A 22,588-nucleotide genomic window follows, 5' to 3' on the forward strand; every position below is an offset into this window, starting at 1 on the left:
CTATAAACTTGATCTCCTAGGTGGGTACCATGTAAGTGCTACCTTTAATGTAACTGATCTCTCTTTATATGACATAGGTGATGATTTGGGGGCAAATCGCCTCGAAGAGAGGGGGAATGATACAGCCACATCTCCCGAGTTGCCAGCTGCCAAAGTAGATCCTCTCAAATTGCTCACACGATCGATCACCCGAGCTCGAGCCAAGAGGTTCAAAGATGCGATTTTAGATTTAATTGATCGAGCTTGGACTGAATCTATCACTAGCTTACTCGAGAGTTTGTGGACTAGCTCAACGCGTCATCCTTGTAATCTTTTCCTAGACCGTCCAGCTCACAATCAGCTCAGCAAGCTCGGTTCCAGCTCAACAAGTTCACATCCAGCTCAACTTTAGCTCATGAGCTTGTTCTTAGCTCAACTTCAGCTCTCAAGCTTGGACTCAGTTCACTTTCAGCTCACGAGCTCGGACTTAGCTCGATTATAGTTCATGAACTTAATCGTAGCTCATGAAGTTATTTATAACTTATTATAATAGTGTTGACTTTTACTTGAATAAGTTCATTAATTAGCTATCTTTAATTAACTATGTTTTAATTCAGTTCACATTAGTAATTAATTATGTTTTACGTTTATTAATTACATGTTTTAATTATGTAATAACCGAATTAATGGTTGGGATATTTGTTCACATTTGTGCCGAAATTAAGGTGTTCATATGGGATTTAATGAATTTATTTTTTTCATGTAGGTGCATTACTTGGGATGCATGGTGCATGAAAGAAGTAATTTTGGTGTGCTGCCCCTTTGAGTTCCCTAAGTGACTATTCGACCATGCCTTTCCAAATAACTAAGGTGGTCATTAAGTGCTCCTTAAAGCTTTCACACTTGGCCAAACTTGTGTTCACATTCCATGGACCATTCGGCTAGCTTGGTTCACATTTGATGGCTTTTGAATGGTTGGTGTTCACACCTAAAAAGGGCTAATGCGCTCTCCACATTAACTCCAACACTTTTGGCCAAGAATCACCAATTTATGGCTCACTTATTAGACTTGTCCAAATCTAGCCATAGCTCCAAAGGTCTTGTTCACACCTTATTCATTCATCTTCCATTCCTTAGCCATAAAGGTGACTTTTTGGAAGAAGGTGTAGCCGAACATGGACAAGCTCATTAAGTGATATTTTTCTAGAATTTTCAAGAATATTCAAGGCTTATCTTACTTAGTTCATAAGTTTATGAATGTGCTTATTTGGCCGGACTTGTAAGGCCTATAAATTAGGCCATTTGCATTGTGTAAAGGACTTTTGCCAAAAATCTAGCCTAACCTTTGTTCTTGTGAGAATTTTCTTCTCTAAATCTTGTTTAATATTATGTTGGCTTATCTACCTAGTAGTGGCTTCTTTTTACGAAATTGAACTTATCACTAATTTTAGTATGGCATTAAAAAAAAACTCAATATCGAGGTTCCTATCTGCCTAGACAGTGGGTTGAGGTCTAACTTCCTTTCAACCATCCCAACTTAAGAACCAATAAGTCTCGGGTCGATATTTGCTAATATTGATTCAACTTGTTCTTAGGGCAACCATTTACCATATTTCTTCCCATTATCAAAATATTTCGACCAACCACATTTTGTTTACTTGCCGAACCAAAACAAAACTACTATCTTTATTAAACCTATTCATACACTAGAACGAACCACATTGAACCAAATATCCCAACTCTTCTCCTTCTTGAACCTAAACTTCTTAACCAATTTTGAACCCAAACTTAGACATCCAAATCTTCCTAAACCAAAAATTACTTTCTTCCTTCAATTTCCAATGACACTTCTTTGTAGACAATCAGGTATCTTACATACGAATCAAATCAAACTGAGGTGAGCGCGTATCATTCACACTATCCAATTATAACTTTGGTACTTTTGAACTTAAGTATTTTGAGTATATGGCATGTATAGAAACTTTGGTCATGTTGGTATATGTGTTGTTAACGAATTTAGTCATTCGAAATGGCTTGTAAATATTAAGAGTTTGGTTGTGTGTATATATGTGCGTATGGCTTGTGTTGTGAGTTTGTTGGATGTATGATGCTTGTTGATTATTGAATTGTGGCTATCAATTGGATGATATTTGAGAATTAGTATGCTCATTTGTTTAGGCAAAAATGATGCATAATTATAAGATGCCATTTTGGTGATTTGTGATTGTGAGTTAGCATGAATGAGATTGTCAAACTTGATACTTGTTTACAAATTGATTAAAGAGACTTTTCAAGTGAATTTCGATTACATTCAATGGGAAGCTTTATTCTTCATTAAAAGGAGCTGTTATCATCCGTTAAAGGAAGCATTACACCTTCTTAAATTTGGTAGTAGCCTCGTTCATCTTCCATAACTGATTGATGATTAAAGTGATCACTTCATGAGTTAATTCTTCATTAAAGTTTCTAGTGTCCATTTGGCTGACCAAGGAGACTTCAAAGGTTTTTTTTAAGCATTCAAGACCATTGATTCAGCTGAATTGAAGTATATTGAAGGTTGGAGTTATTTAGTTTGGCATTCCAAGAGTTTTTGAGCTTTACTCTAGCTCATTATTAGCTCATTAAGATGATCATATGTGACTATTCAGCTAGAGCTCTTTGGTACTATAAATATGTGTAATCAGCCTATTGAAAGAAATCTTTTGCTAAATTTAGGTTAAAATTAAGTATTTTGAGTTATCCAATTCTCTTTGTTCTTTTGGAACTGATCTGACTCATCAAGCTTTGCTTGTGGTGTCTATCTTTTCCTTGTTAAACTAAACTTATCACTTTTCTAAGTGTGGCTTTCAACCTTACCTCTGGTTCCTATCATCCATTGATAGTGGGTCAAGGTTTTTATCAATCTATCCTTTATCATTTCCACTGATTTCAACCTAAGTGTTTGTCTAAGTTTTGAGTCAACAATTCGATAAGCCTTAGTTGAAATACAATTCTTTAACTCCATAATCATCTTGAAACCATTCCTTTTGAGCCTATCTTTCATAATTTCAAACCACTTTTTGCCTACCATTCAGATTTACTCAAATTCATGATTGGGCAACATTACGACTCGAATCATCATTGAAACAAGTTCGTATCTGATATGATCCGCCTCAGGATAAGTCAAATCGTATGTGAGATGCCCGATCGTCTACGAAGAAGTATCATTCGATTTGTTTAAAAGGATATTTTTAAGTAAATCATGCCGAAGCTATTCAAGGGGTTCAAAGATAGGGTTTAAAATAGTTTTATTAACACTTCAACGAAATTACAGAGAAAAGAATCTCACCAAATAGTTTCATTAATAAAGAAACAATAATCAAAGTTCAACAACCTATACAAATGAAAGTAAGCAACTATTTATAGCCTAGATTCGAGTAGCGGAATGGACAATGCATAGACTTAAAAGCTAATTAAATTCGGCTAGAAAATTCTAGAATGAACTAGAAGAAAACCATTAGAAAACAAGGTCCAAATTCGACTAAATGGAGCTTCAATAGTCAGCTTCATGAACAAGCAAAAGTTCTTGGAAGATGATGAATGAATGGCCGAACCATCATGTTGTGTCCTTAATCTATTCATGCATGCTTAGTAATGAAGGATAGCCATAGTGATACGACCACACTTCCCGAGTTGCCAGCTGCCAATGTAGATCCTCTCGAGTTGCCTGTAGGACCCCGAGCCCGAGCCAAGAGGTTGAAAGATGCAATCTCAGCTCTAGTTGATTGATCTTGGGCCGAATCTATCACTAGTTTACTCGAGAGTTCGTGGACTAGCTCACCGAGTCATCCTCGTAACTTATTCCTAGCTCATCCAGCTCACAACTAGCTCAGCAAGCTCACATCTAGCTCAATTCCAGCTCATGAGCTTGTTCTCAGCTCAACTTCAGCTCCTGAGCTCAGACTTAGCTCGAATTTTGCTCACGAGTTTAATCGTAGCTCATGAAGTTATTTATAGCTTATTATACTAGTGTTGACTCTTTTCTTGAATAAGTTCATTTATAAGCTATTATAAATTAACTATGTTTTTAATTAAGTTCACATTAGTAATTGAGTTATGTTTTATATTACATGTTTTAATTATGTAATAACCGAATTAATGTTTGGAATGTTTGTTCACATTTGTGCCGAATTTAAGGTGTTCACATGGGATTTAATGAACTGATTTTAATTCATGTAGGTGCATTGCTTGGGACGCATGGTGCATGGATGAAATAATGTTGGTGTGCTGCCCATTTGTGTACCCCAAGTGACTATTCGGCCATGGCCCTCCAAATAACCAAGGTTCAGCCGAATGTGGAGATTCATTAAAGGTTAGACGCATGTACGGGCTTATTCAATGAATGGGGAGATTCATGCATGGTTTGGTTCAATGTTTGGAGGAATGAATGTTCATGTATGGTCAGATTCAAGCTCCCGTGATGTGAGCTCGCCCATGAAGACCATGGAATTGCCATCGGGGCCAATTACTCGAGCTCATGCCAAGAGGTTCCAAGAAGCCGTAGCAAGTTACATTGCTCGAGTTTGGATGGAAGGCATGACCGAACATCAAGTGACCAGCCCAAGTAGCTCCATTTGCAACGTTGTTCACGTTGATTTAGCTCGTACCAGCTCCAAGGAGTTCATGATGCCTTAAGCATTCTCATTGAGCTTGATTTGAATTTGTTTTAATTTCATGCATTTTATTAGTTGCTGAATTAATTTAATTGAGTCTAGTTAAATTAAATTAAATCAGCTCAATAATTTGGTTGTGTTATTTTTAATAAATTAAAATCTGAACATTTTAATTATGTTTAAATGTGTTAGTTAAATTAGTTAATTTGCTTAGCTCATAATTATGTTTAGCTTAATAATTGGTTTTAATATGTTCCAGCCGAAATTAATATGTCTGAATTGGAACATGTTTTAATCTGTTTTAGTACAGCCATTTAATTTGTCTTAGTTTAGGACACATTTATTTCTTGTCCAGCTGAATGTGGTTTAAATAATTTGTTGCCATTTAATATGTTCAAAGCTGATTAATTTTGGTTAAAATGTGTAGCTATTTTCGACATTAAAGAAGCAAGCATGCCGAATTTAATGTGCTTCTTGCTACAACCAAATTAATTAGTGAACAAGGCATGGACGACACATTAATTGAGTTGCTGGTGCATGGAACAACATTAAAGAGCTGTTGGTGCATAGGAGCATGAACCGTACTTAATGCATTAAAGAGCTGCTGGTGCATGAATAGCCTAGGAGCAAGAAACGTGATTAATGTTAGAAGGCTACTGGTTGGTGTTCCCAAATGGCCATTCGGCCAAAAGGTGGCTGAATATTCAATGTTCCAAGCTAAATTAAAAGGCCAGCTATTGTTTAAGTTTCTCTAGGTGCCTTTTCGGGAATAATAAGGGACATGGCTGATTATAATTAATCCCATTCAGCTATTCACATTCAGCTTCTATGTCTATTGATGATTGGCGTCATTTAAGGAGCATTTAGACCTTTGACTGAATGTAGACAAGGCTGTTCAGCTCACCACCTTGGCTATCAATATTCAGCTAAATGGACTCCTTCTAGATGTTGTCCAATAGTGTTTCTCATGCTTGGGAACTTCAAGGAAGCTTCCAAGGACGTTCAAGAATCTTCAAGGAAGGTTCCAGCCCCAATTAGCTTTAAAATTGCTGTCCACTCCACTTCCAATTTGACCATTCGGCTAACTACTTGTTTAGGCGATAAATATGTGCTCATTTTTTTACTTTAGAGGCTAACGAACAATTTATGAAATTTATCAACTTTGTGAGTTTGTTTTCAACTCTCAATATTCTCTAAAGACTAGTTTGACTTATCAAGAATCCTTGTGGCATCATTTTATCTTTGTTTACGAACTTATCACTTTGATTCCGAAAGTGTGGCGTTCTAAGATATACTGAGGTTCCTATCACCTTTGATAGCGGGTCGGGGTCCTATACCAATATTCCACCTTATTTCCATACCATCTTAATTGAATTAAGTGTTCATCTAAGTAACAGGTTAGTACACTCCTATTGTGCTAGTTCTTGCTTGAACCTTAGTTGAATTCCCAATTTCCATTCCTTAAATCATTTCCCAAAATCGAGTTATCCTATTTGAACCCAAACCCCCTTTCGTTCCATCAACCTTCTTTGAAACACCCTAACTTACTCGATTTTCGATCGGGCAAATTCTTGCGTCACGAATCTCATCCGAGGTGAGTGCGTATCAAGTTGGTATCAGGGCCAGGTTAAAATTGAGGTAAGTACTGATATTTGTAACCCCGAGATTGTATATAAAAAAGAGTTATTTCGTGAAATTAAAGTATTGCATTGAAAGTATCATTTTGTAGTTAAAAAAAATTTGAAGTTGAAAAAAATTGAAAAAAAAAGTGATTGGAAGTTGTTTTTAAAATTCTCTCAGATATTTTTGATCCTCAAAGTTCTATGCTACTTTTGCACACACCAATGCCACACTAAACTGGTATCCTTCTTTTCTTCAACCTACCTTTAACCTACATTGTTCCTCACCTAACCACATCAATTTTGTAAATCGACCCAAAGGTTTTCTTTGATTTGTCTATATAGTTTGCGGAGAATTTCGAGAGACGAAAACCAGTGGTAAAAGGTAAGAGAGTGGTGAGACCATCCGAGAGGGATAAAAGCCAAAAATTGAGTGATTTCTTTCTTTTTGAATGACGTGTGAGTTTTTTTTGTTGTGTGATTAAACTTTCATGTCTAGAAGTCCCGAGAGATGTCAAATGGATGAAATTGGTCCACGGCCGATTAGGAATGTTGCTCAAGGTGGCGGAGTCCCTGAGTTGGGCCAACAAGCTTTGATCCGAGAATTTCAGCGTATGCTCCGAGAGATGATAGAACCAATGCAGGAGAAATTGGATCACTCAAATGAGGAGGTACAATGTGTAAGGGAGCGACAAAACCAACGGTGAGAACGTGGACGTCCTAGACAAGAACAAGACGATCTGTACGAGCCTAGTGAGCTCGAAAGTGATCATTCATCCGTTTAAAGTGTCAGGCAACAAGAACGTTAAAACCGTGGACAACGAGGTCGAGATCGTCTTGATGACAATCTCAAAAACATTAAGATGTCAATTCCATTGTTTCAAGGCAAAAATGACCCGGAGGCGTACCTGGAGTGGGAAAAGAAAGTCGAACTTCTCTTCGAGTGTCACAACTACTCAGAGATTAAAAAGGTTAAACTTGTGGCTATCAAGTTTTCGGATTACGCCCTTGTATGGTGAAAGGCCTATCTCTACTTGGGCCAAAATGAAGGCTGTCATGCGGAAGTGTTATGTTCCCTCCTACTATCACTGGGAGTTGTATCAATGGTTCCAAAATCTCACTCAAGGCAACCTAAGCGTCGAAGATTATTATAAGGAGATGGAGATCGCTATGATAAGAGCTGACATGGAGGAAGATCGAGAAGCGATGATGGCAAGGTTTTTAACCGGTTTGAATTGAGATATAGCTCATGTGGTGGAACTTCAACACTACGTTGAAGTAATGGATATGGTTCATATGGCGATCAATATTGAAAAGCAATTGAAGCAAAAAAGTGTCAACCGGGCCTATCCAAGTCTTCTACCAATAAATGGACTCAAGGAACGAGCAAAGCTCCTATTCAGCCTAAGGAACCATCTGTTGCTGCTAAGCCCAATCAACCAAGCGGTGACATTGGTAAGAGTAGACATGAGCCCGTTCCTAATCAAGCTCGTGACATAAAGTGTTTTAAGTGTCAAGGCCGAGGCCATATTGCTAGTCAATGCCCTAAACATCGAGTGATGGTGGTGCAGCCAAATGGCGAGATCGAGTCTGAAGATGAACAAGAGAACAAATCTGAAGTGCCCTCAGAAGAAGATGATGAAATTAAGATGCCGGTCGTGATACGATCCGCCTCAGGGTGAGTCGAGTCGTATGTGAGTTTGCCCGATCGTCTACGAAGAAGTAGTGTTAGATTTGTTCAAAAGGATGTTTTAACAAAGTTTTTGTAGGTTTGGTTATAATGAAACGAAAAGATGGATTGGAATGGAAATGAAAATGATCTCGAAAACAGACACGAACCAATATTAGAAAATATTGACCCAAATGTTTATAAGTTTTCAAGGTGGTCGAATGGAGAATATGAGAACCTCGACCCGCTACTTAGCAAAGTAGGAACCTTGGTATGTTTGAACGCCACACTACGAGTAGTGATAAGTTCAGTTTTCAACAAAGAAAATAGATGACACAACTAGAACACTAGGTAGCCAACAAATCTTTGAACGAAAACAGAGAAAAGTTTGCCTCACAAATTTGGCAGAATATCATTCAAAAATGTCCAAAAAAGTAGTGTCCCCAAAAGGCTTGGTTACAAGAATTTATAAGGCCAAAATGAGCTAGCCGAATGGTCACATAGTAAGGTGCTATTAAAGGGCTAATTATAAATCAAAGACTTTTGAAATTCTAGAGTCAATAACTCCTCTCTTTAACTAGCTGAATTAATGTCCTTAAAGGCTTGAAAAATGACTCTTGATTTTCCCTTTGGCTAGTTGAATAGACTCCAGCCACTTTAATGAAATTTGCAATGCATAAATTGTCCATTAAGTAGCAAAAAAAACGTTGGGGTATTTGAACAAGCTGCTACCAGATTTTAAAGGACATGAAATGCTCCTTTAAACTCTCTTTTGATGATGCTTAATGCTTCCTTTATAACAGCCCCCTCTTTTGTAACCAAAATAACTTGAAAAGTCTCCTTTATTGAATGCGTAACAGCCTTTGTGAATTGAAAAGTCACCTGCAATTAAAACATATGTAACCGTCACATTTATTCAATTATTAAACTTTAAACAAATTAACAACTACGTAAATAAATGAACACACACTTATGCATCATTTATTCCAACAACTAGTTAATTAAAAGAAGTATTTAATGAACTTTAACTCATGCACCAATAAATTAACCTAGTAACTAGATTAATTAAAGAAGCAACTCATTAAATTAAATTCATTAAATAAACTCATTTAATTAAACTAAGATGAGTTGTATTAATGACCAGCAACTCATTTATTAAACTAAGATGAGTTGTATTAATGACCAGCAAATCATTTATTAAACTAAGAGGCTTAAATGCAAGTATTAAAATGCAAACTAAATGCAAAGCTAAAAGAAATAAATAAAAGTTCAATTTAGTTGGAACGGGTTCAAGGAGCGGAAATTGAGCTGAAATTAGTTTGCAAAATGTTGCAAGGACACTTTATTAAGCTGGTCCCAACTCGATCTATTTCTCCAACCAAAGCCTCGCCCCACACTTGGTTAACCAAGGCTGAAACGGCCTCCTTGAATTGCTTAGCTCGAGCTCGCGTAATTGGTCCTTGAGGCAGCACCATTGAGTCCTTGCTCGAACTTGATGCACTCCAGGTCGCGATCGTATCATTCCCCCCCTCTTTGAAATGACTTGTCCTTAAGTCAAAATCTGTATCAAAAGGGGTTAAATCTGACACATTAAAAGTTGCACTAACGTTAAATTCACCAGGCAAATCGAGTTTGTAAGAGTTTTCATTTATGCGCTCAAGAATTTGGAAAGGATCGTCTCCTCTAGGTAATAATTTTGATTTTTGTTGAGCTGGAAAACGCTCCTTGCGCATGTGAACCCAAACCCACTCTCCGGGTTCAAAGACCACTCACTTTCGTCCCGTGTTAGCATTACACACGTAAGACTCAGTTCTTGCCTCAATATTAGCTAGTACCTTTTGATGTAATTCCTTGACAAAATCAACCTTTTTCTTTGCATCTGCATGAACCAGTCGATCAGTAGGCAAAGGTAATAAATCTAAAGGTGTCAATGGATTGAAACCATATACAATTTCAAAAGGCGAATATTTTGTAGCAGAATGGATGGAGCGGTTGTAAGCAAACTCGATATGTGGTAAGCAATCTTCCCAAGACTTCAAATTTTTACGGATGATGGCCCGTAGTAATGTAGACAATACTCTATTGATGACTTCCGTTTGACCATCGGTCTGGGGGTGGCTGGTGGTAGAGAATAATAATTTGGTTCCTAATTTTCCCCACAAAGACCTCCAAAAGTGGCTCAAAAATTTTGCATCACGATCCAACACAATAGTACGAGGAATACCATGAAGTCGTACAATGTCTCTGAAAAACAAATTTGCAACATGAACAGCGTCATCAGTTTTAGTGCAAGCAATAAAATGAGACATTTTTGAAAAACGATCAACAACCACAAAGATAGAATCCTTCCCCATTTTTGTGCGCGGTAGTCCAAAAACAAAGTCCATGGAGATATCAACCCACGGGGCTTCAGGAATAGGTAATGGCGTATATAAACCATGGGGTTGAACCTTTGTTTTAGCCTTTTTACAAGCTATACACCTCTTGCAAACTTGTTCCACATATTTGCGCATTCGCGGCCAATAGAAGTGTTCTTGAAGTGTTGCAAGCATCTTGTTGACTCCAAAGTGTCCCATAAGTCCGCCACTATGGGCTTCGTGCACTAATAAATCTCGAACAGAGCCACAAGGAACACAGAGTTTACTTTCTTTGAAAAGAAAGCCTTCATACCTATAAAAGTTTTCAAACACACCATTCTCGCACGCTACAAAGATCTCACTAAAATCAGAATCGTTAGCATAAGAGTCTTTTATCAAAGCAAAACCAAGAATTTTGGAGTCCAAATATGTCAAAAGAGTATACCTTCTCGAAAGTGTATCAGCCACTATGTTATCTTTACCTTTTTTGTATTTTATAACATAAGGAAATGATTCAAGAAACTCCACCCATTTTGCATGACGTCGATTTAATTTGTGCTGACCTTTGATGTGCTTTAAAGCTTTATGATCGGAGTGTATAACAAACTCCTTTGGCCATAAATAATGTTGCCATGTCTCAAGAGCTCGTATGAGCGCGTACATCTCTTTATCATATACAGGATAGTTGAGTACAACTCCACTAATCTTTTCGCTAAAATAAGCCACAGGTCGTCCTTCTTGTGTTAAAACAGCACCTATTCCAACGCCTGAGGCATCACACTCAATCTCGAAAATCTTCGAAAAATCTGGAAGAGCAAGTAAAGGAGCGTTAGTAAGAAAATTCTTAATTTTGAAAAACGACTTTTCTTGCTCATCATTCCAAAAGAAAGTAGAGTTCTTCTTAATGACGTTCGTAAGAGGAGCAGCAATGGTGCTGAAATTAGGAACAAATCGTCGGTAGAAACTTGCTAGGCCATGAAAACTCTGGACTTGCGTAATACTAGTTGGCCTTGGCCAATCTTGAATGGCCTTGATCTTTTCTTGGTCTACTTCGAGACCTTCCGCGCTAACCGCAAAGCCTAAAAAGACAACTTTATCAGAATAGAAAGAACACTTTTTAAGGTTAGCATATAATGTTTCTTTACGTAAAACTTCTAAAACAGATTTAAGATGCCTTACATGATCTTCGATGGATTTGCTATATATCAATATGTCGTCAAAATACACAACACAAAACTTACCAATAAAAGACCTTAACACGTAATTCATTAGCCTCATAAATGTGCTAGGGGCATTGGTTAGTCCAAAAGGCATGACCAACCATTCGTACAGCCCATGCTTGGTCTTAAATGCCATTTTCCACTCATCACCTTCTTGCATCCGAATCTGGTGGTAGCCACTTTTTAGGTCAATTTTTGAAAATACTGATACGATCAGCCTCGGGGTGAGTCGAGTCGTATATGAGTTTGCCCGATCGTCTACGAAGGAATAGCATTCGATTTGTTCAAAAGGATGTTTTAACGTAAATAATGGCGGAAGCTATGTAAAAGGATTCAAAGATGGGTTTATGGATATAAAGTTTATGTAGATGGGTTTATAGATATAAAGTTTTTGTAGGTTTGGTTATAATGAAACGAAAAGATGGAATGGAATGGAAATGAAAATGATCTAAAAAAAAAACACGAACCAATATTAGAAAATATTGACCCAAATGTTTATAAGTTTTCAAGGTGGTCGGATGGAGAATATGAGAACCTCGACCCGCTACTTAGCAAAGTAGGAACCTTGGTATGTTTGAACGCCACACTACGAGTAGTGATAAGTTCAGTTTTCAACAAAGAAAATGGATGACACAACTAGAACACTAGGTAGCCAACAAATCTTTGAACGAAAACAGAGAAAAGTTTGCCTCACAAATTTGGCAGAATATCATTCAAAAATGTCCAAAAAGTAGTGTTCCCAAAAGGCTTGGTTACAAGAATTTATAAGGCTAAAATGAGCTAGCCGAATGGTCACATAGTAAAGTGCTATTAAAGGGCTAATTATAAATCAAAGACTTTTGAAATTCTAGAGTCAATAACTCCTCTCTTTAACTAGCTGAATTAATGTCCTTAAAGGCTTGAAAAATGACTCTTGATTTTCCCTTTTGCTAGTTGAATAGACTCCAGCCACTTTAATGAAATTTGCAATGCATAAATTGTCCATTAAGTAGCAAAAAAAACGTTGGGGTATTTGAACAAGCCGCTACCAGATTTTAAAGGACATGAAATGCTCTTTTAAACTCTCTTTTAATGATGCTTAATGCTTCCTTTATAACAGCCCCCTCTTTTGTAACCAAAATAACTTGAAAAGTCTCCTTTATTGAATGCGTAATAGCCTTTGTGAATTGAAAAGTCACCTGCAATTAAAACATATGTAACCGTCACATTTATCCAATTATTAAGCTTTAAACAAATTAACAACTACGTAAATAAATGAACACACACTTATGCATCATTTATTCCAACAACTAGTTAATTAAAAGAAGTATTTAATGAACTTTAACTCATGCACCAATAAATTAACCTAGTAACTAGATTAATTAAAGAAGCAACTCATTAAATTAAATTCATCAAATAAACTCATTTAATTAAACTAAGATGAGTTGTATTAATGACCAGCAACTCATTTATTAATCTAAGAGGCTTAAATGCAAGTATTAAAATGCAAACTAAATGCAAAGCTAAAAGAAATAAATAAAAGTTCAATTTAGTTGGAACGGGTTCAAGGAGCGGAAATTGAGCTGAAATTAGTTTGCAAAATGTTGCAAGGACACTTTATTAAGCTGGTCCCAACTCAATCTATTTCTCAAACCAAAGCCTCGCCCCACACTTGATTAACTAAGGCCGAAATGGCCTCCTTGAATTGCTTAGCTCGAGCTCGCGTAATTGGTCCTTGAGGCAGCACCATTGAGTCCTTGCTCGAAGTTGATGCACTCCAGGTCGCGATCGTATCAATCCCCCCCTCTTTTAGGTGACTTGTCCTCAAGTCGAGCTGTTTTTCCATGGGAGAACTTTGACTCATGCATGGTTTTCCTCGGTCAAATGGGATGGAAGATGTCACACAAACCTGAAAAATTCTTACCACAGCCAATAAAAAGAAACTCAAAGGAGTCAGATTCAAATGTGTTCGATAGTTCATAAAAAATTCATTCAATCGAACATATGCCAAAAATCTCAATTGGTCAAAGCAAGCATACGTAAATTTATCAAAGAGTTTCGTTAGACCAACGTTGCAAACATGAAGACTAAGTTGGATCAAGGTATAATTGGTTGTAAACGATGGCAGGCACTTAAACACATTATTCCTCATCCAAAACATTTCAATATGTTTATTCAAAAATAACAATTCATGGGAATGTACACGCAAAGTGTACCATGGCCAATTGGAAACTAAATCACTCTTTCGCTTATTAACAACATGATTTGTGTAATCACTTTCCAACACAAAAGGATCACTACTAGGCGAAAGACAACAATCAATCACAACAAGGTACAAACAATTTCCAAACATCAAACCATCAAAAAGATTTTCAACAACATTCGAATAGAGAAAAGGTATTTGAAAATTTTCGTAAACTTTACCTTGTCGATCTTGAAGAGAAGAAAATTTATGTTCAGTTTTACCTTTTTCAAACAAGATGAATCTTCTCTCTTCAGATAGATAATGTAAAACAAACCTTTTATCTCGATCAACTTGGGTGGGTGACGAAGCACCATGACAGCTCGTGCTTTTAAAGGGTTACATTCACAAAATGTAAAAGGTTAGTTTCAATAGGAGGTATGGACTGAAAAGAAAAAAATAAATCATCATTGAAATTTGATTCAAGTCCCAAAGCATAAGTTGATCTTACCTTCTCAAAATGGAACGAAAATTTTAGATGTGGCCAAACAAGGTAATTAGTAAACGAATCAAAATTGAAACCCAAATCATTGAATTTCACCTTCTTATCAAAAGTTCGAACATCAAGCAAACATAATTTGAATGCAAATGATGCAAAGTGCTTAATGTTTCCATAAAATAAATTCATGTAGCAAATACCAGGCTTGAACACACGAACTTGGTCATTTGATTTAGCAGGCAACATGTTAAATAAGGAAAATATAATCAACTCATCGCATGATTCAAATTTCACTCGTTCAATTAGACTTGAAAAATTGGCACAACCAAGCATATTCATTTTATCACCAAAGAAACGATGCAACATGTTATCATAGAAGTAAATCAAAGGAAACTTAAACATGCAAATACTCGAACAATCTTGCATCGTAATTTCTACTCGAACAGATAGATCAAAGCATGGAAATCTTGCACAAAATTTCAGAGATTTATCTTGAAGAACAAAGTCAAACAGATCAATTATTTCATGCAAAAAACTTTTAACGCATATATCGAGCAAAGAAGTTGTGATCATGCGACCTTTCAAAAATTCAAATCCATCACAAATCATTTGAATAGGCACGTTTAAACAGAAAGATGAATTCAAAGAATTTTTATAATCAAATAAATCAAAACGTGAAAAACTACTATCACACACATTCACAATTTGCACAGGATGAACCAATCCAACAGAATCAATAGAATTGTCGTTATAAAACATGTCATAAGACGGAATCTTCATGGCATCTTTTGAATCAACATCGTTAACATTAATATATGAACAACAATTAGCCAAATCAAAAGATGGAAATTTTTCAAAAATTATGCCATCAAAACCTTTATGAGTAATTTTTATATCAGGCGGCCTTGACTCGATAAACAAAGATTCCTTACCTTCCTTACCTTCGATTTCCAATGGGTGGCGGTCGTCCACGAACTTACCTTTTTCAAACAACTGAAAACGCCTCTCATTTTGAAGGTATCGGAGTTGGATTTGGTTGCACAGACTTTTAGGAACCTGAAAAGAAAGATCACAAAAAGATCGAGCAGAAGTGTTAGTAGAAAGAATCCTCGCTTGCTCACTAACATTGTTTTCACTCGATTCTATTTCTTCTGAATCACTCGTTTCTTTTATCTCAATTTCTTTTTCCACTCTTTTTTCTTGTTCACATTCTTTCTCTCTCTCAAACTCTTTTTCATTCTCTTTTTCAATCTCATTTTCTTTTTCACTCTCAATCTCTTTTTCTTTTTCTTTCATTTCTTTGTTTCTTTTCTCGATTTCATTCAAGATTCTCTCATTTTCTCTCATAATCTTTTCTTGCCTCTCTTTTCTTTTGATCTCTTTTTGTTCTTTTTCTTTTTCAACGGCTTTTTCAATGACTTTCTCAATCTCTTTCAAGAATCTCTCATTTTCTCTCTTACTCGCCTCTTGCCTCTCTTTCATTTCTTTTTCTCTCATTTTTTCTTTACAACTTGAAGATAATACAAGTGAATCAGCATGATAAGTATTTTGTTCGAAAGATGTGAAATCATTTAGATAGAGTTCACGATCAATTCTTCGAGAATGAGTCTTCGTGGATGCATACGAAGAGTTACTTGGGCTCCCTCGTTCGTTATCTCGAAAGACCTTAGACTTGAAGCTTTCTTTCTTTCTACTCGAATTTCTTGTCGAATAGGTATCACAATAGAAATCTCTTCTCGAGTAGTCATCAGATGTGTGTCTCCGTGATGTTCTTGACTCCTTTTTCTGACTTGGAACAATTTGCTTTCGTTGAACTCTTGCTCGATGGTCTAGCTTTTCTTGGACAGGCTTGATTTTTCGATCGAGCATGCACTCCATCTCTTTCAACAAATATTGAAATTCAAAGGTTGAAAACTCTTCTCGAGACATGATTAATAGATGAAAAGAAAAATGAATAAAACAAAACAGAAAATGAATACCTTACCACAAACCTCACTAGTCACTCACAATAAAATTTGAATGGCACTCACACTCGTGTTTGCACTCAAGATCGGCTTTTTCAACACTCTAATGCTCTCACAACACTCGTGCCTTTTACCTCTCTTTACCTTTATCGTGATTTCGTAAGCAGATTCGCCAAAGCTTAACCTTAGTCTAGGTGGTCAGTTTCAAATGGGTAACAAAGGATGATGTGATTTAAAACTGGGTAGGCTTACAAGAAAGAAATTAATTCGGGTATAGTGTGGCGAAAAGGTCAAGGATGGAAGTGGATGAGAGGGTAAAAGTTTCAGGATTGAAAAATGGAGAAGGAGTAAAACTATGTTCAAATTTTCAAATTTTGTTTTTTTTTTGAATTTCTTTTTTGAATTTTTTTTTCGATTTTTTTTTGAAACTTACTTGATGAGTCACAGACTTTCCTGGAGTAATTTTGAATGTTCGTACTCCTCGTTTTTGTAGCTCTGATACCAAATGATACGATCCGCCTCGGGGTGAGTCGAGTCGTATGTGAGTTTGCCCGATCGTCTACGAAGGAATAGCGTTCGATTTGTTCAAAAGGATGTTTTAATGTAAATAATGGCAGAAGCTATGTAAAAGGATTCAAAGATGGGTTTATGGATATGAAGTTTATGTAGATGGGTTTATGGATATAAAGTTTTTGTAGGTTTGGTTATAATGAAACGAAAAGATGGAATGGAATGGAAATGAAAATGATCTCAAAAACAAACACGAACCAATATTAGAAAATATTGACCCAAATGTTTATAAGTTTTCAAGGTGGTCGGATGGAGAATATGAGAACCTCGACCCGCTACTTAGCAAAGTAGGAACCTTGGTATGTTTGAACGCCACACTACGAGTAGTGATAAGTTCAGTTTTCAACAAAGAAAATGGATGACACAACTAGAACACTAGGTAGCCAACAAATCTTTGAACGAAAACAGAGAAAAGTTTGCCTCACAAATTTGGCAGAATATCATTCAAAAATGTCCAAAAAGTAGTGTTCCCAAAAGGCTTGGTTACAAGAATTTATAAGGCTAAAATGAGCTAGCCGAATGATCACATAGTAAAGTGCTATTAAAGGGCTAATTATAAATCAAAGACTTTTGAAATTCTAGAGTCAATAACTCCTCTCTTTAACTAGCTGAATTAATGTCCTTAAAGGCTTGAAAAATGACTCTTGATTTTCCCTTTGGCTAGTTGAATAGACTCCAGCCACTTTAATGAAATTTGCAATGCATAAATTGTCCATTAAGTAGCAAAAAAACGTTGGGGTATTTGAACAAGCTGCTACCAGATTTTAAAGGACATGAAATGCTCCTTTAAACTCTCTTTTAATGATGCTTAATGCTTCCTTTATAACAGCCCCCTCTTTTGTAACCAAAATAACTTGAAAAGTCTCCTTTATTGAATGCGTAACAGCCTTTGTGAATTGAAAAGTCACCTGCAATTAAAACATATGTAACCGTCACATTTATTCAATTATTAAGCTTTAAACAAATTAACAACTACGTAAATAAATGAACACACACTTATGCATCATTTATTCCAACAACTAGTTAATTAAAAGAAGTATTTAATGAACTTTAACTCATGCACCAATAAATTAACCTAGTAACTAGATTAATTAAAGAAGCAACTCATTAAATTAAATTCATCAAATAAACTCATTTAATTAAACTAAGATGAGTTGTATTAATGACCAGCAACTCATTTATTAAACTAAGAGGCTTAAATGCAAGTATTAAAATGCAAACTAAATGCAAAGCTAAAAGAAATAAATAAAAGTTCAATTTAGTTGGAACGGGTTCAAGGAGCGAAATTGAGCTGAAATTAGTTTGCAAAATGTTGCAAGGACACTTTATTAAGCTGGTCCCAACTCGATCTATTTCTCCAACCAAAGCCTCGCCCCACACTTGATTAACTAAGGCCGAAATGGCCTCCTTGAATTGCTTAGCTCGAGCTCACGTAATTGGTCCTTGAGGCAGCACCATTGAGTCCTTGCTCGAACTTGATGCACTCCAGGTCGCGATCGTATCAAATACCTTAGCTCCACTGAGTTCATCAAGCATATCATCAAGGCGAGGAATTGGATGACGGTATTTGATGGTGATCTTATTTACGGCTAGACAATCTACGCACATTCGCCATGTTCCATCTTTTTTCGGTACTAGTAAAACAGGTACAGCACAAGGACTAAGACTCTCTCTAACGTAACCTTTTTGCAACAGATCATTGACTTGCTGTTGCAATTCTTTAGTCTCTTCTGGATTGGCTTGATAAGCGGGACGGTTTGGGATAGCAGCTCCCGGTATAAAATCTATTTGATGTTCAATTCCACGAAGCGGTGGTAAACCATTTGGGACTTCCTCCGGGAAAACATCTTTAAAATCCTGCAACAAAACAAAACAGAAGAAGGTAGAGTGTTGGGTAATTCGTTAGTAGAAAACAAGGTTTCTTTGTACATGAGTACAAGAACGGGATGATTCATTACTAACGCTTTTCGAATATCACTAACTTTTGCAAAGACACTCATTTTTTCAATTTCCTTTTCTTTTTTTCTTTTCTTTCTTGATTTTCTTTTCACTCTCTTTTGTTTTCTTTTTCGATTTTTTCCTCTTTTATTTTCTTACAATCTTCTTTTTCTTTCTCTCTCATTTGTTCGATGGATGCTTTCAACTTCAATTGATCATTGTAAACTTATTTGGGAGTTAACGGTGCCAATGTAACATTCTTTCCCATAAACTTGAAAATATACCGATTGGTATACCCGTCGTAGCACTCATGATCAAACCGCCACGGACGTCCAAGGAGTAGATGGCCCGCATGCATTGGAACAACGTCACATAACACTTCGTCCAAGTACTTTCCAATGGTGAAAGAAACTAGTACTTGCTTGGTCACTTTAAGTTCTCCACCGTCATTGAGCCACTGAAGTTTGTAGGGGCTCGGATGCTTAGTAGTTGGCAAACTGAGTTTTTCAACCATCATTGTACTTGCTACGTTTGTACAACTACCACCATCAATGATGACACAACAGACTTTTCCTCCAACCAAGCATCGGGTATGAAATATGTTCTCCCGTTGTAGCTCATTATCCATGCCTTGGAGACTAAGACTCCGTTTAACAACGAGTAGTTCACCTTCCACAGGTTGTTCTAAGTCCTCCTCAGTTTCAGAAACTGATTCAGACTCCTTTTCTTCTTCATCCTCCGTCTCGATTTCACCATCGGCACGAATCACCATAGTTCTTCGATTTGGGCACTGACTGGCTATGTGTCCCCTTCCTAGACATTTGAAACATTTAACATCACGATTACGATTGATAGAAACCTCGGGTGCCTTACCTTTGTTTGTTTTGATATTAGGCTTGTTTGGTTTCGAAAGTGCCATAGAATCCTTTCCTTGAGATGTTGAAAAACCTCTACTTGAACTTTGGCCCCACTTGGATGTGTTAGAAGTGGAAAAACCTCGATTTGAGCCTTTACGCTTAAGTTGCTTTTCTACCTTGATAGCCATATGAACCATGTCCACCACTTTAAGATAGTGCTGAAGCTCGACGACATTCGCAATGTCTCAGTTTAATCCGGCCAAAAATCGTGCCATCGTTGCTTCAGAATCCTCTTGAACATCTGCCCGAATCATTGCAATTTCCATCTCCTTGTAGTAGTCTTCGACGCTTTTGGTCCCTTGTGTAAATTTTGAAGTTTTTGGTGCAACTCCCGGTGGTAGTAAGAAAGGATAAATCGTCGCCTCAAGACTGCCTTCATCTCAATCCATGTAGAGATCGGTTGTTCTCCATTACGTCTCCGGCTAGTAGTTAGTTGATCCCACCAAATCATGGCATAATCCGAAAATTCAATTGCTGCTAACTTCACCTTTTTGTTTTCTGAATAGTTATGACAATCAAACACCAACTCGATCTTCTTTTCCCACTCAAGATAGGCCTCCGGATCTGATCTACCTTGGAACGGTGGTATAGAAAGTTTGATGTTCTTAAGATCATCATCTTCACGTCTCCGATCTCGGTGTCGTGGTTCCCTCCGGCGATTACTTGCATTCGAATCTTGACCACTTTCAAGATCACTATGATCATTTACAGCATCATCTTGATCTCTTCGTCTTTCCCGTTGTTGATTTGGCCTCTCCCGTCTAGGTCGGACAACTTCAGGAGTTCTTTCGCGTTGCTCTCTTGCTTCGACTTGGAATAGACGATCTCCAAGGGGATTTAATCTTCTATCTAAAAGTCTTTCCATCTCTCGTAATAATGCTTGCATGTTCAAATCTGGGACGTTGCGAACAGGTTGTTGTACAGGATGATCTTCCATGTTAGGATCAGATTCTTGTGACATTGAGTTTAGTAAAGAACCTCACAACAAAAACCTCACTAGTCACTCACAAGAAAATTTTATTGGCACTCACACTCGTGTTTTAGGCTCGAGAATAGGCTTTTATCTCCACTCTATTGCGCTCACAACTCTCGTGCCTTTTACCTTTCTTTACCTTTCTCATGATTTCGTAAGCAGATTCGCCAAGGCTTAACCTTAGTCTAGGTGGTCAGTTTCAAATGGGTAACAAAGGATGATGTGATTTAAAACTGGGTAGGCTTACAAGAAAGAAATTAATTTGGGTATAGTGTGGCGAAAAGATCAAGGATGGAAGTGGATGAGAAGGTAAAAGTTTCAGGATTGAAAAATGGAGAAGGAGTAAAACTATGTTCAAATTTTCAGATTTTGTTTTTTTTTAATTTTTTTTTCAATTTTTTTTTGAAACTTACTTGATGAGTCACAGACTATTCCTGGAGTAATTTTGAATGCTCGTACTCCTTGTTTTTATAGCTCTGATACCAAATGATATGATCCGCCTCAAGGTGAGTCAAGTCGTATGTGAGTTTGCCCGATCGTCTACGAAGAAGTAGCGTTAGATTTGTTCAAAAGGATGTTTTAACAAAGTTTTTGTAGGTTTGGTTATAATGAAACGAAAAGATAGATTGGAATGGAAATGAAAATGATCTCGAAAACAGAGACGAACCAATATTAGAAAATATTGACCCAAATGTTTATAAGTTTTCAAGGTGGTCGAATGGAGAATATGAGAACCTTGACCCGCTACTTAGCAAAGTAGGAACCTTGGTATGTTTGAACGCCACACTACGAGTAGTGATAAGTTCAGTTTTCAACAAAGAAAATGGATGACACAACTAGAACACTAGGTAGCCAACAAATCTTTGAACGAAAATAGAGAAAAGTTTGCCTCACAAATTTGGCAGAATATCATTCAAAAATGTCCAAAAAGTAGTGTCCCCAAAAGGCTTGGTTACAAGAATTTATAAGGCCAAAATGAGCTAGCCGAATGGCCACATAGTAAAGTGCTATTAAAGGGCTAATTATAAATCAAAGACTTTTGAAATTCTAGAGTCAATAACTCCTCTCTTTAACTAGCTGAATTAATATCCTTAAAGGCTTGAAAAATGACTCTTGATTTTCCCTTTGGCTAGTTGAATAGACTCTAGCCACTTTAATGAAATTTGCAATGCATAAATTGTCCATTAAGTAGCAAAAAAAACGTTGGGGTATTTGAACAAGCTGCTACCAGATTTTAAAGGACATGAAATGCTCCTTTAAACTCTCTTTTAATGATGCTTAATGCTTCCTTTATAACAGCCCCCTCTTTTGTAACCAAAATAACTTGAAAAGTCTCCTTTATTGAATGCGTAACAGCCTTTGTGAATTGAAAAGTCACCTGCAATTAAAACATATGTAACCGTCACATTTATTCAATTATTAAACTTTAAACAAATTAACAACTACGTAAATAAATGAACACACACTTATGCATCATTTATTCCAACAACTAGTTAATTAAAAGAAGTATTTAATGAACTTTAACTCATGCACCAATAAATTAACCTAGTAACTAGATTAATTAAAGAAGCAACTCATTAAATTAAATTCATTAAATAAACTCATTTAATTAAACTAAGATGAGTTGTATTAATGACCAGCAACTCATTTATTAAACGAAGATGAGTTGTATTAATGACCAGCAACTCATTTATTAAACTAAGAGGCTTAAATGCAAGTATTAAAATGCAAACTAAATGCAAAGCTAAAAGAAATAAATAAAAGTTCAATTTAGTTAGAACGGGTTCAAGGAGCGGAAATTGAGCTAAAATTAGTTTGCAAAATGTTGCAAGGACACTTTATTAAGCTGGTCCCAATTCGATCTATTTCTCCAACCAAAGCCTCGCCCCACACTTAATTAACTAAGGCCAAAACGGCCTCCTTGAATTGCTTAGCTCGAGCTCACGTAATTGGTCCTTGAGGCAGCACCATTGAGTCCTTGCTCGAACTTGATGCACTCCAGGTCGCGATCGTATCAGGTCGAGGGAGAGATACTCGTTGTAAAATGAAGTTTGAATATTCAAGGTGTCG

At 36.6% G+C, this 22,588-nt stretch overlaps 1 protein-coding gene across 1 annotated transcript; it reads right to left on the reverse strand.

The window, feature by feature from the left end:
• Positions 1 to 7,795: 7,795 nt before the first annotated feature.
• Positions 7,796 to 20,506, reverse strand: LOC108462111 (uncharacterized). The gene is given in 7 exon segments (XM_053027571.1): positions 7,796 to 7,840; positions 9,299 to 9,667; positions 9,809 to 10,589; positions 10,722 to 11,355; positions 18,286 to 18,547; positions 18,885 to 19,849; positions 19,852 to 20,506. Coding segments are annotated over 7 exon segments (3,711 nt in total).
• Between the last annotated feature and the right edge of the window lie 2,082 nt (positions 20,507 to 22,588).

The sequence above is a fragment of the Gossypium arboreum genome, chromosome 5 (assembly GCF_025698485.1).
Source record: "Gossypium arboreum isolate Shixiya-1 chromosome 5, ASM2569848v2, whole genome shotgun sequence".
Classification (NCBI taxonomy): domain Eukaryota; kingdom Viridiplantae; phylum Streptophyta; class Magnoliopsida; order Malvales; family Malvaceae; genus Gossypium; species Gossypium arboreum.